Consider the following 19,145-nt stretch of genomic DNA (forward strand, 5'->3'; position numbering starts at 1 on the left):
AACAGACTGCTGAGCTCCCTTGCAAGAAGCACCCAAGAAAGCCGGGTTCCTCGGGAGCGACAGAGACGGCCGGCGCCAGTTCGAAGCGGCGAGGGGGCACCGAGATCCGGAGGCAAAGCATAATAATAATGCTATATCTGCCACCGACTGCGAAAACATACACACTAAAATATACTTAAAAAAAGAGAAGTTCGAAAAGATGAAATTTTCATAGAAAAATGGGCGAGGGAGAATAATATGATAACGCCAAGAAAGTGGGGGATTACTCAAATTCGATTATCATATCGCTCCGCCTAACCTTGTCATAACCTCATAAAATTCTTTGCAGGCAAGATTCGAAGATATTTCCGCCGCTGTACATAGTGAGGCGGGAGAGAACTGGAGCAGATACAGAAAGTATCTGCGCTAATAACCAGAGAGCGATGGGACCAGTCTCATATCTGGCTAATAACAATAATTCTGATGCCATATGTCTGTACGAAGGACAGGGATGGCCACATTTTCAGAGAACTATTCGAAAAGTCTTATACGGTTCCGGACTCGGAGAAGATACTCAGGTCCTCTCCGACCGAGAATGTATCTGAACCTCAGCGAAGGAATCGAGACCGTGAGGGGAAGTGAATTGAGCTCATGCACTCGTCTGTGATTCTCCCAGGCGCACAATTCCGAAAACAGGTTCCGCCAAACGAGTTCCGTACTAGTGGGAGTAGATAAGGTGTACAGAGGCAGTCGATTCAGATACAGATTGTATCTTTCTTTTTGCTCCTCGACTCACAATCCACTCGAACACATCGCCGTGTGCTGCCGAAATTGGAACCTGTTTACTGACCAGGGGGACGATAAAGTTATGACATGCCCATAAGCAAATTGTCATGGAGGGGCTGGCTGTTTTATGACATGTATATTATATATATAATAATACAGGAATTATCAGAACGCCGAGATTCTGGTGGGAGGGGTCGAGCGAGACGTTCTCATATGGTCGGGCTGGTGTTGTTTTCTCTATGGTTTTCGAAGATACCTGAAGCCGATGGCATATTTCGAAATCTGATGGTGTCCCACTGGTCGTGCTGCTTGGGCCCATGCTGTTCCACAGGCGTCCAATTGCCAATGGGTTTGGTGGTGTTCGTAGCCCTCATAAGTTGTTCAATAAAGGAGTAGGCAGCTTTCGGAATCGTTGTTGTTTTTTTCTTCTCTTTCATATTAAAAGAATGAATTTCGAATGTCAGACGTGCGTTTTGATATGAAGGTGTGTAGAAAATAATGGTGGTGGAAGCCAGTCCGACAAGTTCGTGCTCGGTTTTTGGTTGAGCGATAGGTTTTCTTTGGGTTCGGTTTTCATAGTGTCAGTGGTGTTTTGACGCGCGCTGTGAACATATCTGTATGACGACGGACGACGTTCGTACTCAAGGCGAGAGAGGAGATTAGATAGTTTGTTGTGAATGTGATTTGTAACAATTTGTTATTCGAGAAATTGCTAAAATTGCCCGGAAAACGTGTGTCGGTCGTGAAAAAAATAACAAAAATAACACTAGAATTTAATGAAAGTGATAAGAAGATGGTTAGCATAAGATGGACATTGAAAACACTTAAAGTGTGCGTATAGATGTTCTATAAATAACACCAATGTTTCCTTTTCAATCAGTGCACGTTATATACATAAGTCGAAGCACATACACACACAGGTCGGACAAGTAAAAAACACAATACTATATAATATGAAAAAGAAAAAAATCATTTCGTATTTGATGATTTCGATTGGTTCTATAATCTGAATATATTATAAATAAATGATAAAGTGGACGTGGAGCAACAGTAACGGCACCGATACACAACTCATCTCTCCTGACAAATACATGCATTTCATAGATATGTACATGGTTATTATGTATATACAATAAAGAATATAGAAATTCATATGACTTCTTTCGGTGCGGTCACCTGTACAACATGTTTCGGTACCCTAGTTGACAGTAGTTGATAGTATTGTGCAGCGTAAACATGCCCGCAGGCCGGTTCTACTAGTAAATCGAGAGTTACAGCAATCGTCCTGCTGAGGAACAAGTGCCCAACGAATGACATCCGAACATAAAACATAATTGCGGTCACTCAGAAAGTAACGACATTGTGACTATTACCGGATTCAAAAAAGTGCTAATGATTCAGAGAGATTCCTGGGTGTATAAAAATAAAAGTAGTGACCCCAACAAAAAAGTGATTGTTTTTGACCAGAAATATATTTTCAATAAAATTTCAATTGTGCAATATTTTTTTCTTAACAATTAAGCAAAATCATCCTATTTTTATCTAAAATTAAACAATACCTATTTATATTATGAGTAAAATGAAAAGAACAAATTCTCCACCTTTAACATTTCCAATTCGAATCGATCACTAAATATTTAATGTGAAAGTGAATATTTCGAATCGTGTCCGCAAATTACTCAAACAAATGACGTGCAAATAATAATCGAACCAACAAGAATAAAAATAATTAAGAGCCATCTCTCACATTTACAAATATCAATGAAATTTTGAAATCCTTTCAAAACGAAAGAAAGAGAAAATTCAAAAATTCGTATTTTGTGTTTTTGTGGTGTGAAATGCGAAGTGATTTGAGAGATACTTCAGATACTATCACTAAAATGATACAGTTTGGTACCGTCAAATATGGAATTGTTAAACAACTCAAGGATCGTGCCAGATCGGAACGTGGTGAGTGTGACTTTATGATAAAGGTTGAAATTTGAAATGCCTTCTTTTAATGAATGGTGGAAAACCACACTGTGCCGACGGCAAAAGAATTTAGGGATTTTTGACCTTGTAGGAGTGTAATTTTCTCGAAGCCTGTTGATAATTGTGCCTTGGTTGATGGGAATATATGATTTATTGGGGGTGTAGCATTTTCGAAGAATAGGATTAAGGACGATTTAAGAAGAACAAAAAAGGGTTGGCGGGGAAATTAGTAAATGTTTACCTTTTCTTGGTTTCGAAACATTATTGCAAACTATATTTCGATTTTTTCTCATTTTATCATTGGGTAAGACTAAGGGTCGGTAAAATAACGGTTGTTCGATTAAAAAATTAGTAGGGAAAAAACCTCTAAGATCGTCTTTATGCTTTGATAGTAAAGCATATTTCAGAAAGAAAAGTACATTATGTATGGAATGGCTACAAGTACAAGTACATACAAATTGTTTTCTCCGTTATTTTGCTATTCTTTTTTACCTAGAAATATTTTAGAAGATATGGCAATATTTGCTAATCAGTTTCGAATGAGATACTAGACAACTTTTTATCTGCAAGTGTGAAGTGGTTTAGATTTTTATGTTCCTCTCCGTCATAATAGGCGAACTACCTAATGGGAGTACATTATTAGTCAGTTTGCTGGTTTCTTAAGTTTTAGGGAATGGCTTCTTCTGTGAGATGAAGTTTCCACTGAGCCAAAGGGAAAGGGAGTGTTTCTTTAAGTTTTTCGATTTGTCGGGAAAAAAAGGAAGCAACATTTTAATTGAATGCGTATGCAGTATTCGATATTATTGCTTATAGGCAACGAAATGCAGTAGCCAAAAGGCCTCTAAGATGATGTAGAATAAAAGTAGTTATTTGAGTTAGATTTATGAATAATCTTCCATTTTAATAATATGATAAGGTATGAGCTGAACAATACTCAAACTTGGTTAATAGTATAATTTGGTAGTTTCCAGTAATTAGACAGAATCCATCAGTTGTCGAAATATGGTAATGTTTCTGTAGTTTAGTCGCCAGCGATGTCAATGCCAAATATATTGTAGCTTACTCCAATGAAGTAGATAATCCTATTTCAATTAACGTTGTTTGTCAATGATTTTCTTTCAATACAATTGTTCTACTTACAGAATTTAATAAGAAACAGCGACATCATTTTATTTCTCATAATTAAACATCATTAATTTCTGGTATTGCCTTAAGGTCGGGATACAAACAGATAAATTTCGCAAAATGCTAAAGGCAGTCAAACAGATAAATTTCGCAAAATGCTAAGAGTCAGTCAACAAATTCAAAGAAGGGTAGTGAAAGTGTAGGAAGTAGTAAACATACATTGAAAAGAATTTGAGTAACAGTCAATAACATAGTAAACATAATTATTCGGAAGAGGCATATGTTAAGAAAGATTAAGGAATCATTCGAGATATTGAAATTCAGTGATGAGAATATGGGCAACTTATTGTCATTAAAGAATACAAACGATTATTTAAGGGGAGACAAGTGAAACTCAAAAGCTAAGAATCGTTAATTAGTATCTGGCCCTAAAAGTTGCTTGTAAAAGTGACTGTACGGGACTATGAGAAACATAGATGATTCATAAAGCGCTTTTAACAGTACTTGGAGTGGAGAGGGTGTTAATTATCTCCTTTACCCTTTTCAGACAACCGAAATCCAAATATAACTCCTAGAGATCCTGTTCTTGAAACGTCCTCAATACTATTCCTCATCAGAGTACTAAAAGTTACTGTCCAAAAAGAAATAGAATTCTTGAAAATTACCTACAATCTTGTAAAACCGCCCTTAACTTCATATCTAATGTGGTTGAGGATTTATTTCCAAAGTGTTCTAAAATACTAATTTGGATATGCAAGAACTATAATAAGCCTTAATGGCTAGCAAACCTAAAAGATATTCAGAATGAAATTCGAAAATAAGTAATAAATTAGAATATGCAGCACTATATCTAGATAGCAAAGTGTGATTAAAAATTTAGCTTATTTTTGAAGTTCCAACAACAATAAAAGAACCGCTATCAAAGCTAGAAATCAACTATTCCAAGTGGAAAGTTCTTATTAAGCCTGGAAGCTGTAATCGACCTGAAAGTATAATAAAAAAACTAAGGAAATTGCAAGGTATCGTACGGGAAGCACTCATTTTGGAAATTGACGACCTATGACTGTTCAGGATTACCAAAGATCAGGTTCACCAGGAACAGCTCTATTGAAGCAGTTAGCGTAGTACACGGCACACTTTCCAGCTGCATATTTTATTTGATTTTATCATTTCCACTTCAAGCTTTACGAATGTCCATATTTTATTGAAAACTTAGGAAGAAGACATCTAAAAACTAGAATGAGCTACTTTTATTTACTGTGCAGAAGGGAAATGGATACGAACCTTTGAAGGTGTATTTTATAAGAAAGTACACAAAAAAGAAACATAGAAAAATTGTGCTCAAATTGAACGAAATAGAAGCTCTAACAAGAGACTGTGTAAAATACATAAACCATAATCCTTCATGCTGTTTTTTTTAACTTTGTCAAAATACATTGAAATGAAGCTAGAGCAAATATACTAGATTCTGAATAACAAGAAAACATCTCAGCTAAGCCTAAATGACACAGTAGAAATCGGCTATCAAAGAGTGTAATCAAACTACTATGGACAGATATATGCCACTCTACAGGTTTTTTTTAAAAACATAACCATTGAAATCAACGGGATGAAATTATAATTGTTAATTGAAAATTTCATCAGTCGTGAAGGAAATGACCAATGTTTTCTTAAATAAAAATCTTATCCTAACGAATTATCTTGAGAATTACTTGGGCGAAAAAGGTTCTGTCTCAAAATTCATTTGAGTTAATAAGCAATTAAACATTTCATCTTGAAATTACTATTTTTGTTATTTTGAATTACTGTCCAGATTATATAAGTTATTCAAACGATTGATGGTTTTATCGAGGGCAAAGGCAAGTCATCAGACGCAACATCACTTCTGGCTTGGTTCACGCTTTGCGGGCTGATCACCCAAGTTTTTAAACAGAGTAACTGACGCTTTTTTCTAAGGTATTGTCTATGTTAAAGAGAAACTTCCATGCAGATTGAAGGATGAAATACCATGATTAGCTTCTAGTAAAAATGAGGACTTTAAAACAATCTTTAAATTGCAGTAATTTGCGGTCAAACTAAAAATTTTTATTGTGATATTATATATATGATCAAAGGGACCATTTGATCTGGCATTGAGGAAGAAATCAAATCTTATATTGAAGCCGAAGATCAAATGGTTACCGAAATACGGTGTATGTTATGAAAATAGAAAAGTTTGCTTACAACGGAACACCGAAAAATGTGTTTAATCTTCCATAATTTTAATGTACACTTGATGAAGTATGTAGCAGATGATATTTGCTAGATACATGGAAATAGAATAAAAGGTTCGTTCTCACTTATATTATCTTTATACAAAAGACCCTTGTCAATTATAATTTCTTTAGAAGTGCCTTGCTATCAATCCAGAGTGCATGGAGATCGTAACTTTGTTGCTCAGTTTGATTGAAGTTGACGCAATAATTATAGTTTTTACATCTAATTTCTTTTTATTTCTTCGTTGGGAATAACGCATTCCTACTACCTCATTTCGTGCTTTTCTTGCCTTAAGAGAAAATTGATAATAGATGCACTTTCTTTGCTGTCTGCTTTGCTGTTTTAATGATGACAATTATTACCAGCAGAAATCATAATTTCGTAAAAGAAGATACGGAAATTATTATTTATTTGGAAGTACATAAAACTTAAGAGTAGCTAAATAAAACTAAGATCAGACAGTATGACTAGAAGAATTACCCTCCCTGAATGAAAGGCGATCTTAACTTTCAGGTTGAAAATTAATAAAATAGTGGAGAAAATGGAAGATACTATATATAACAGACCAGTTGTATCCAACTTCTAGGGCAAAGGTGGGCAACATCTGATGAGTTCTCTCTGCCCACGTTAGTCGCCTTATTTAAACAAGTCAGGAAGCCATAAGCTGGACGCTTTAGGTATGGAAGGTTATGTGTATTTCTTTTATAAAAACATTTGAATCTTGAATTTTCATAGAAGCAACAACTTTCACTTATTATAACTTTGTTAATAATAGTGCGATTTCCACCAAACTTGGTAGGATCATGCTCTATATTATCGCTACATCGCCGCAAAATGTCATGATTTTAGGATGAAAGTTTTCACAGTTTTACTAAAAATTATAGTAATATACTATTATAACTTTATTTGATGGTATTTGGGAGCCTAGGTACTATATAGCGGTAGCCTTCTGATTTTTTTCAGATTTTTCGGATGGTTGGTTTCTAAGAATGGTCCGTTAAAGAAATTATCACTTTCGATCCCCCGCACTCCCCACCTTTCTAATGTCAAAACTAACACCGGTCTTGGATAGGACTAACCGAGGTCTTTCATTTGATATTGAAATTTACACAACCCTTTTGTATGTATGGGGACCCCCCTTAAATTTGACGTAGAATGCTGTAAATCACTATATATGTGTGCGTTGACAGTTCCCAGTTTTCCACCAAATTTGATGTCAATCGCTGGAATCATTTCCGAGAAAAATGAATGTGTTAAACAGACAAATAGATAGACAGACAGTAAAACAATTTTAATAAGGTTTTGTTTTAGACAAAACCTTAAAAATGGGGAATTTGCCCAAAATATGAAGTCCAAAGACCTCTAAAGTAAGAGACAGTTTCTTGTCGCTTTGAAAAAATGGAATTTTTATAGAAAGGTAAACGTATACGGTTTTTATTTTTTATTTATAGTTACAATACTTTACTTAAACGCTCTAAACGCAATTTTTAGATTACTTCATAAACAGAAAAATGGGAACTCCTACATTTACTCTATTGTCAGCTTGTGATCATCGTTTTTCTTGTAATAAAAGGATTTAAGCCATATTATATATGGATGAAGATAAATGATTAGGGAACCAAATGGCTACTCCAAATATTTATTTAAAAAGTTTATAAAAGAAATCAACAAAAAATTAATGTTCCTTCTACAGTAATCGAATCCAAATCCAGAACAAATGGGGAATAACTTAGTCCTTCTTTCAACTTAGCACCCAAGTTGTATGGGGGGGGGGGGGGGGGATTTACGTTCAATATAATTCGCACTCATGTCGTATTTTGCGAATTATATAAAGGAGCGTTTAATATCTGAGAACCGCTTCAGTGACGCTGGTCCCAGGACAGAGGTGGGGCAGAATCTAAGGTGTTGCGTCTGCCTTGGTACGAAATCGTGAAGCCGTCTTGGCTTACTTTTTAATTATCAATATTTATTTGTCCATCCATACATTTTTTGTAGACATATCCTATGACCACCTCCAGCTGTTTTAGGGCACATAAATGTATAATTTAGTTCCGAAAACAGAAAAAAGCCACACGTGCCGGCTCGATCATATTGGCAGTACTTTGGTCAAAAAGTCGGGGATTGGGATGGATTTGAATCTTGGTGCATTTACGTGGGGCAAAATCCCAGAGTTGCTTTATTGTAATTCCGGTTTTTCTTGCAGATTCTCTCTCTCAACTGTTCCACAACAAAACAGCACAGACAACGGTGGGCAAAACCTTTACTTTTGATAGAATTTTATGTGCCCTTTTCATTTTGGTTTATTTTTAAAACCATATTCGAAAGCTTCGTCATCTATAGTGATGGGTTATTAAATCTGACTTTCAAACTGACTCCAGACTTTAGCAATTCAATGCAATGTAAAGCTATGCACTGTATACTTGATATTTTTGCCAATAGAGAAAATTGGCGATAGGGATTCAAGTAAATTAGAATCTTTGGTTGCTGACGCCGGACGTTTGAATAACTCAGTTTCGATCATTTTTGGACAGATCGTATTCAAATTGATTTCTCATTTTCTCCGGCAAGTTAATTTAACTTTCGACTCCAACTACGATATGTTGGTTATCCTAATATATGCATCTTTCCAAGGAGTCTTTTCATCAGTTTCGTTATCTTTACACTGAATCCTGTGTAAGCGTACAGGAACAAGATAAGCATAAATCAAAACACTTATAACTGAACTAGGTTTCGTACATAGGACACAACATCAACTGACTGGCTCTCAATCATCTCGATCACACGACGCAAATTCTACTAGTTAGAGTGTATATACCTCTCACAAATGTGCAAGACATATATCTAGATGTAATAATATAATTAAATAAGAATTAAAAGCATGAATTTTGCTTCTATATTTTATTGATTACACATTAATATTGACATATTTTACTGAAATATTGCCTATTGCGGACACACTGCAGTTTAGAGTTGGCTAGTACTGTGAAAATGAGCCGTTTATTTTGAATCAAATACCCGCTGTATACACATCTATGTATATCTTACCTTCTAAAACTCGGTTTTTGTAAGAAATTACCCACCCTACCCTAGTTCGTCCATTTACACTTGAAGAAAAAAAACCTTGGCCCGATATAATGTCGTCTTACCGCAACTTTAGATCAGTTTTTCTCCGATGGGGCTATCGTTTAAGGTTTATTTATTTTTTATTTTATTTTATTTAATTCCCTCTAAGCTTGCCGGAGGGGGGTGGAAGCGGGGAGTTTTCCCCGGACCCGGAGTATTTTCGGGGGCTCGGAATTTTAGTGAAAAAAGGGGGATAATTGGCGGGCTCGCACAATTTTCTCCCTTGAGCCGTATAATTCTCACTCCGTGTCCCATTTCTCACGTGATTTTTACCCCGGGCTCGGATTTTCTCTCTAAGGCCCTAATTCCCACATATGTTATGCATAAAGCAAAGCTTTTATAACTTCTGCTGTTCTTATTGGAAATATTCGCTGACCCTGAAAGCTTTCTTTTTTCAGGTTTGAGTTCTACATATATAATAAATAATTTCGATTTTTGTAAATACAAATATACGAGAAATTAACCGAATTTGGTGTTTAAAGGAAAGATACTCGCTTAGATTCGATTTGAATCTTACCTAGAAAAAACGATCCCAACTAGCGCATTCCTGCAGCTGTACTTTTCCGGGCATACTCTTCAGATGCTACTCTGCTGTTGTGCTGCAAAAAACATTACGCCAGTGTTGATGACACAAAATGAAGTAAAGCTAAGCTAAGTAAACTCTGAAGGCAAAATCTGGTTAGACATCAGGTATCACCGGCATCGTTGTGGAAATACCTAGGCTCCTATTTGACAGTTTTCCGCATGAAACGAGTGTTCCCAAGCCTCATTACTGTTTCATCTTGTGGGGTAGAGTACTCCTTTCTTAGTATAAATCGACAGCTTGCCATTTTTGTGTTCATTTTGAGACTTACAGCCTTGTAGGTAATTACCTTCCAGAACCATCAAGATTTACGGGAGTTTGCAACTGTACGCGTTTCCGAGAGTTTTTTCTTTTACCTTTATGTGAACAATCTCTTCGTTCGGTCACATGATCATTCTGTTCTCTGATTCCAAACAAAGAAGATTGGATTCTCGCGATTTCCATTTGCTAGTTTTGCTTATTTTGCACTCGGCGCGGGACAACAATTTACCTAAAGTTTCTTCGTTTGAGTATGCATTTTGTGCACAAATAACAGACAGATTTTCGGGTTTATATGACACTTTACGAACTGTGATTTCTCGGTTTATTATGATTGAAATTTATAATTCGCAAAACGAATTTATCTTCTGGGACCAAATACCGGCTCCTGTTTAATTTTTTATACACTAATGGAGGCAAAGTTCTCATGGGGACTAAAAAACATTGTCTAGAAGCAACAATAATGACTCGTAGGTGCAGCTGAAACGTTGTGTCCTTAATGGTTCTGAATGTTGGCTAACTATAAAAGGCAACGAGCAGCATCTCGAGGTAATGGAGACAAAGATATTACGTTGACCCAGTGGCGTAACACGCCAGGATCACGTCAATAATGAGGATATTTGCGATCGATATGTGGTTGCATCGACCATGTAATTGAAGACTATGAAATTATAGACTAGAACTATAGCTTGCGAGGGAGGTGTCTTCGATTATATGGTCACGTTATTTGTGCTAACGGCAAGTCAGTTGTCAAGATTAGTTTGGACATCGAAGTCGATGAGAAAAGACCAAAAGGCCGGCCGAAATAATGGTGGCTTGATACCCTTGATGGTGATTTGAAAGTTTCCCGACGACACTCACATCAGACTTTTGTTGGAACAAAATGGCGCAACTGATCAAGACAAGTCGACCCAGCTTGTGAACGGAAGGCTGAAGAAGAAGATTTATGTAATATATCAAATTTTTCAAATAAAATGAATTAAATACATACACATTTTTATAATCTAGAGCTGCAATATTTCGAGGCTGTTGGAATTCCTTGTTACGTATTTCTCTGAATAATCAGTAATTTAATCCTTGGAATGTTTTTAAATAAGTAGGCTACCTGTTTTTATTTTATCCGTATAAGCGTCTTGAGACACAATTAGTTTCAAAGTGATTGTTCAGTCTAGCAACCGCACACTTTTCTGGATCTACTTCAAAATTATTTAGATAAATTCTCAATCCAGAAATTGCATTGGATTAAATATTATGACATAATCTTACAAATCTATCAAGTTTCCAACTAGCGTTAAGTCTATATTTTTCTTAATTATAAACTGTTTATTGGCAATAAGATGCTTCTAATAAAGCGGTTCTCCAATTAATATGACTGCTCACAAATGAATTTTAAATTCAAATATATCAACTAGTCACTGATTGAAAATCGAAATAAAGTCAAGAATTTTGAGACAAATACATTTTATTAAATTATATTCGAGGTGTTTTCAATAAAATTTGTTCTTATAGCTGCATAACATTTGAAATAACCGGCATTATACATGGAAATACTGATGATATATTCTGGAGATAAGAACAGGTACCGCAACCAGAATAAAATAATAAACAACTCCTTTTGGCTGATTATATATGCATTCAATATCGACAATTTTTTAATTTGGAAGCATTCAATAAAATAAGAAGGCGACAAAGTTATGAATTGACCAAATGTTTATTTAGTCTTTTTTTAAAAGGCTTCAGCTAAGGGGAGTGCAACCGTTTTTCAAACCTGCTGGTTAGTTTTCTGTCCCGTCCCCAATTACGATAAAATGAATTTTAATTAATTTGCCCTCATTTTGTTCAAAAGCGTTCATTTTAAATGTTTCCTGAAGAGCCCTTACTTTTATAGAGGTAGATACAAGCTTTGTTCAATTTGAAATAGAATATCGATCCCCTTCAAAAAGATGTCACATTTAGGTATCGTTTCTATTGTTCATGTTTTATCTGCTTTTTATTAATCAATTTTCTGGAATCTATTGCTATCCATTGTGTGGTCAATTGATGCCCAAAGTATTAATAAGGTAATTGTTTACTATAGATCTACAATAAGAAATTGTAACAGGGTTGATATCTCCACTAGTTTTTGAGAAGTTAATTTCAAAAGTCATAAAAGATATTTCTCACTTCAGACAATATTCTGAAAAAGTTTCTATTTTATTCGTTGGCGTTTCTTTTTGCGTTACTAAAGAAGGCAATTTAATAAGTTGTTTTAATAAAAGAAACTAGTTTCTGGTTTTAGGTTTTTTTTTGCCACCAATGCCTGATTGCAGAAACCCCAATGATTGTAACAATTTTTATCTTGAAGTTTTTCAAGACTTCAGTTGAGCAATGATACTTCACCAAATTTAATGAGAATAACTAAAAAAGAGAGGATTTTTATTAAGAAATTATAAAATTTACTCAAAACCAATAACACTCCCCTTCTGCTTAATGAATATTAAGCTATGTTATATATTGCATCATCTAGAAATATCTGGTGGTCGACTTTGGCGTTCCAGTTAGAATGATTTGATAGGTGAAGATAGGTAGAAAATATTTCAAGATTATTTATATCTGTTCATTATATCTATTTACGTATTACTGTTAATATAAAACGTGTTAGGTTCTAATTTGATCAAGAACTACATATACATATATGTAGTGTGAGTTCTTTTGAGTTTGAAACACTTGAAAAATTCGTTGACCCTTGTATGGTTTTGCTTTTTACAATTCTAAACTTGCATTAGAATTAAGATACATTCAAATCATTTTCAACGGAGGAATTCCAGTCCAAACTATTAGATTTTTCGCTTCATAAGAAATGTGTGCCATTTTCCATTCTTTAGCAACCAACTTTTAAAGTGAAGACTTACAATATTTTATTCTGAAAAATTCTAAATATAGAATAAAAAAAATTGACGGATTTCCTCCCAAGCTCAGACAATCCCTCAGGCCGTTTAAAAAATGAAAATATTAACTTTTACTCTTTCTAATGCAAATAAATAGAAGCTTATAAAGCAAAGAGCAAAAAACAGTTGAATGGTTGGATTAATTTTATTTGATTTTAGTTGGCTCGTAGATACTTTGAGCTTCAATTTTTTTCCTTGAATCATCTCTGCGGCTAAGAGACAATTAACTATGTGGTATATGAATATGTGATCATATTTACAAAATTTTACCTCCTAGCAACTTTTTTCTCTATGTAGAATGATTTGTGGAGAAAAAGATTTGCTTCTGGTGTTGAATTAAAAATATTTTCATGAGAATTCCCAGCGAGGGTTCCAAAATGTAAAAAAATAAAAATATTGCAAAGGTTAAGCGCCCTGGTTATGAATTATTCATCTGGGCAGTATCATTTGTACTTCGTTCAATTTTTTTGGAAAGGTTTTTCTGTCATAGTCATAACTGTGTAGGGAGGGTCCATTGTCTAATGGTATGAATATTACCTATCTGCAGTCTATTTCTTTGCATACTATAGATCATATTGTATGTGGCGTGATAAACCAACAACGACCAATTTACATAATTTCAGGGAATGTAGGTAAATAGAACTAATAAAAATTTGAAATGCAATCAATTTTTTTGGGTAATAGTTTATTCCATTGGATCAGCGTAGCTTTTAAAATAATAATATACGAAAATATATTATGATCTAAGCTCGTTGCGACTTTTAGATCAATGCTCAATGAGCAAAATGTCTTGAATAAGTTTGTTTCAACTTCAAATCTAGCAGCGAAAAGGGATAAGCGGGGAGAAGCGGGTAAATAATGAAAATTTAGTAGCAATCATAAAAAGAATCCATATCGACAGGGATTGATGTGGCATTTTTACCATCTAATAAAGTTTTTAGATTTCTTCTCTGAATGTGTAATGTATTGTACATTATGTTGTATTTGTAATTTCATGATTCTTAGTAACTATTCAAAAAGATCGGTTTTGTGAAACTTTAGGAAATTGTAACATCGAATTCCTCGTTTACAATTGATTTTCACGGAGCGTGCTGGAGCGTTGACTTGTCTAACATCAGATGTCCAACTTACAATTCTCCATAACCAGGGGGATTAGAGCGCCGTCCGAAACCTAACGCTCTAGGCTGATGTCTAGCCAATTTCCTGCCTTTATAGTATTTTACTATATTATCTACATTTTAATATTTATTATCACTTCATGACTTTGAAATACATAGAGATTTATAAGAACTGAACGATTTAGTAGTGGCTTTGGTTTACTGATGTTTAACGGAAGAAGCCAAAAGTAGAAAAGATTGCAGATAATTAATCTAAGGGGCGGCTGGTGATTTTTAAAAAAATTGTAAAAAAAGCGCAAAAATAATCTTTTTGGTCTGCCACATTAGAGTTTTAGTTACTGGGGTAACAAATTTTCCAGCCGGAGTTTCGATGCCTGACTCACAGTTCACGGTGTCTTGTCTTGCTTAAGTTAAGTACGTCAATTCATGAAACTACACCTTCAAAATCGTCGATGGCACCGCCTTTAGAATGGTCAGTTAATGTAAAGTATGCTTTTAAAGCTAATCACAGGAGCAGAGTGTGTTCAGGACTTCCTCAACTATGAGACATGTTGTTGTAGGGTCGACAGAAACTAACTCCGGTATACATAGGTGGTGCTGAATTATTTCTGTTATTTCAAAATATACTTGCATTTTTTGATAATGTTTATTATGAATATTCGGGCGGAAACTGTTATTATGGTTTGTAGGAATAGAAGTAGAAACATTTTGTAGCAGTCTGTGTACTTTCAAATGGCAATTTTAGTTAGCTGTTTCCCAGTCTCTTCTTTGCATCGTTCGGCATAAATGTGATTGTTTCTTCGACATACTCGTATATTACGACGTTCTATACATCCAGGTTCAAGTTTATAGTGTAGCTTTTCTTAAATTGGTGAAATCTATGGGTGCAGTTGCGTGTGATGGCGCCCATAACTTCCAGCTTTTCGCCAAATTTCGTGGCAATTGGAATATGTATTGTTTTGGAAACAAAACCTTCAAAACCATAGCATAAAAAAAGGATGTTCTGTTTCTTTTTTGAATTATTTTTATCGCGAGTAACATTAGGAAAGTGAAAACAAGTACAATTTTAGAACAGCTGCTAAAGGCTTAGATTATTATTTGACGTATTCCGTAAAAACGTTATGATGAAGCTCTGTTAATTTAACGAGACGGTTTACGCGATTGTGATCATTTCGCAAACCGTTGGTTTTCAAATAAACAGATAAAAATATAATTAACAAAACAAATTTCATTGAGAGCCTATTAAACTCTATTAGCATATTCGGGTCACTTAGGGCAATGTAGGAGGAAATTATAAATGAAACAATGAAAAAACTATGTCGACCAAGTGTTCAGTAGTCGCAATAGATTGCGGAAAATTTTATAAACTCTCTTTGAACCATTTCCTAGCATTTGTTCAATCCGCCTTCAATCCTATCAATTTACATAAAAAACATATAATTTTTGATAAAGTATTAGCATCAAATATAGTTGTGGAAAAAATAACAGTCACACTAAATACAATTTTATGCCAATAAAAAATATTGTTTGAAAAGTTTTTGTCTATATTTGATAGCCTAAAGGAGGACCATAGGCATAGTTTGTGCAGTCGATTTGTATGATGATAATGAAATATCTAATTTTTGTCTGATTTTTTATTATATCTAAAGGTGATTAGAAATTTTGAAATTGTATAAATGCGTTCTATTTTTTATAATACTAATTTATTTGTTTGATCATAACGGGGGTCAAACTGTGGTCACTTTTCTAGGCAAATTTGTTCATGGCGCATGTCTTTAATGTGTGATAATTTAAGAATAAACTATGTGATTCCGTTATAGAGATCAAACATTAGATTCGATAACAGCAAAGTTTATAGGCTTCGCCAAATAATATTCGCCTTGGGATTATACATATGTGGAATGTTTTGCGGCAAAAAATTAATATGAAAGTTTTGAAAAATTTGGGAAAAAATATATGCAAAGTTTTAAATGTTACTCGAGGCATATTAATTTCAAATTTTTGTTTCTGAAATGCGGAAATACATACATAAGATTTAGATCTTGAGTTGTATTGGATAATCTCACTGGATACTTGCCCCTACCGTAAGATCTGAGTACAGAAAGCCATAATAGTATAGTGGGAAATTTTCTATTGTTTAAAATTGAGATTATAAATATGTTGACTGTTGTACGTTCAATAATTAGTTGCTTAGTTAGTACGAAAGAAACTGTTATTACTTCTAGATTGTGTCTTTTCTCTAATATTTTTTCGAATTCTATCCACAAAATGTCTAAATGTTGAGGAAATCGACGAATTTTCAACTGTTGGTTGGTTGTGAGTAATCGTTAACCTTTTGCAATTATGTGGAAACAGAAGTTCTTTGCAGAACGTTTCTTCTATCAATCACGTTTTTTACTATATAATAATTAAAATCTACTTCCATTCCTAAAGTAGGGTTTTCGGAGCGGAATAGAATAGAAAAAAGTGAACAAAATATTGCTTTATGACAAGATTATATTTTGCTACTATTTTTAGACTATAATTAAATGTAGCAAAATTTTAAGAATCGGCGTAAGTAAAATTATACGTTCTCCTATTAAAGCTAAATTTGTTTGAAAATAAGTAAATTTGAGATTACTTGGTGGTCTGAGAAATTAAAGCTTTATTCTTATTTTTCGGTCAAAGCTATCAAGAAGTTGCTAACTTTATAGAACTCGTGTAACTTTCTTTCATTAGCAAGTATTGAACAAGAGCTAGCTATTTTCGGCCAGGTGTGTATGCGATATCGCATAAATTGAAAGTAACAATCTTCATGCTCGGAAATGATAGTGATATTGGCCAAAACAACAACAAAAGAGCCGATGTGGTGAACTTCCAACAACATGTCTCTGAACGTATTCGTCTATTTAGACAAGTTAAGCAATACTAAGTAGGTCATGGTTTTTTTAACTGACCCATAATCTGGGAACTTCATCTGGTTAACTCCCAAATAGTTTATTTTTCAGCTGAATATGTCAACCAGTTTACTACCCCTCTTGCAACTTTGTTTGATCTATAAACGTATGACGCTCCTCCAGCTTCCTGTTAAGGTTTGATAAAAATCCTAAGCTATTTCCATTCTGCCACATCGACTATAATTGAAATTTAACAAATCTAGAGATACTTTTAATTTTGGCAACTTAATTTCAATACTTCATAAGAACTTGTTTCCCTAGAAATTCTAGACTTAAAATGCTGGAATGATGAGGATTCCATAACTTTGATCATCACAAATCCTTAACTGTATAGATGGAAATGTATATTCCGTTGAGAATCATATGCCTCTTATGTTATTTGAATTTTTATCTTAAAATAAGAATTTTCCCCAGTCATGAAAAAACATAGGAGCTCATTATCCCATCGCTTTTGCGCCGAAAACATCGCCGCACATTCTAATGGAACAATATGAATATATTTGTATAATGCTTTAAAAATTAAATATATCCCTAAACTACTCACTCCACGCAACTTTACAGCGAGCATATCAGAAATCGCTTGATTTACGCATTTCCAATCGTGTTTGTGTCTTTATGAAAACAACTCATGGTGCAATAGTGACGTCAATGTTTACTTTCCTTGTTCCACGTGCTACCTCAGATTACTCGTGAATGAGACATTTCATTAAAAACGATACTTTCATGTGAATGTCATTAACTTATCATATTATAAATAAAGAGATTAAACTACAAAGCGGGGCAAATGGGTTACGCTTTCCTTATTTATTTTTTTCTTTTGGGCAGCCTATTAATTTCAATATATATCATCACCTTCATAGGAAAATTATGTTAATTTTCACTGACTTTTACGTAATAAATAAGTAAAATACTAATAATTATCTAAAACACTTAGATACTCTTATTTAGCTTTTGTTCCATCTTATCAAAGTCACTCAGATTTCCATAATATGTGGAGAACATCTAAGGCCTATTCAGGGGCCGCTCTTTTACCGGTGGCTGATAAATACCTCGGAACGCTATGAAAAACGTGTGGCTTTTAGAAACTATTGACGTGTGGATTGCCATCAGGTGCTGTTTTATAGTATGTAAAATTCCTGGGGTTCTTCTTTTGCTTGCGACCGATGGTGCGTGTACGAAGTTTTTGGTCAAAATTATGTTAATGGAATGTTTTTTTTTACCACTGCCAGACGTGAAACAGTTTTTATATTTAAATTTTTGAAATAATAAATTCCATTCCTACTGAAAAAATTTGAATGGGATATAATAGTAAAATTATTGATAGTGTTGAATGGTTCAAATACATCTAATTCCTAAATTGCATATTTAAATTTTTTATGCATATTTGTATTGTAAAATTTATGATTATCACTTGGAATGTATTCAAACTCAAGAAAGATCTGTTTATGGGAAGTAGCCTATTTTAATGAATGCATTTCATCCAAGCTTGAATTTCATTCAGAAAAAAGTTAGAATCTCGTTTGCGCTATTTGTGACAGTTGATTTTTCTAAATTATTACCTAAAAGTAACATTGCTTCTGTCACATTTGGTTTGGTTGAACAAAATTTCACATCTCACCAAAATGAGGGCAATGTTCAAATAATGGTATCAATATTTCCAAACGAAAACAACTTTTCTTGTATTAATATGGTCGACATTGAGGTTTCAAACCGTATCACTTAAGTTATCTGTGCGGCTTTCTTCGCAAGTGTGAAATCCATAAATATATTTTTTTATCACCTTGAACCTTGATTTTATGACAATTGCCTTAGATATTCACTTTTGAATCAAAAAGGGTTTTTGTCCTATTTCCGTAGCCATTTAATAGGTCCACTTTTTTTTAACTGCCAGCAGTAGCCAGAATTTCACTTCTTTCTGCACTCAGCTTAGTTAATTTTATTCATTTTTTTTTAATTTGCTCGCTATTACATACTATTAATTGTAATTGATGGTTGGTCAAAACTCTCAAATCGATGGTTAAAAGTAATAAGTAAGTTGGCTTTCCCTCAAATTAAGTTGATTTATCATCGCTGAATCTCTATA

The 19,145-nt window shown here is 34.1% G+C and overlaps 1 protein-coding gene across 2 annotated transcripts in view; it reads left to right on the plus strand.

Moving 5' to 3' along the window:
- Positions 1 to 1,354: 1,354 nt before the first annotated feature.
- The window catches only part of LOC119661327 (homeotic protein spalt-major), a 36,865-nt gene continuing 19,074 nt past the window's right edge, over positions 1,355 to 19,145 (plus strand). For both annotated transcript variants that reach the window (XM_038070627.1, XM_038070628.1), the window contains exon 1: positions 1,355 to 2,715. In XM_038070627.1, the coding sequence (XP_037926555.1) occupies positions 2,604 to 2,715 (112 nt within the window). In that variant the 5' untranslated portion in view covers positions 1,355 to 2,603. The remainder of the gene's footprint in view (positions 2,716 to 19,145) is intronic.

The sequence above is a fragment of the Hermetia illucens genome, chromosome 1, assembly GCF_905115235.1.
Source record: "Hermetia illucens chromosome 1, iHerIll2.2.curated.20191125, whole genome shotgun sequence".
Taxonomy (NCBI): domain Eukaryota; kingdom Metazoa; phylum Arthropoda; class Insecta; order Diptera; family Stratiomyidae; genus Hermetia; species Hermetia illucens.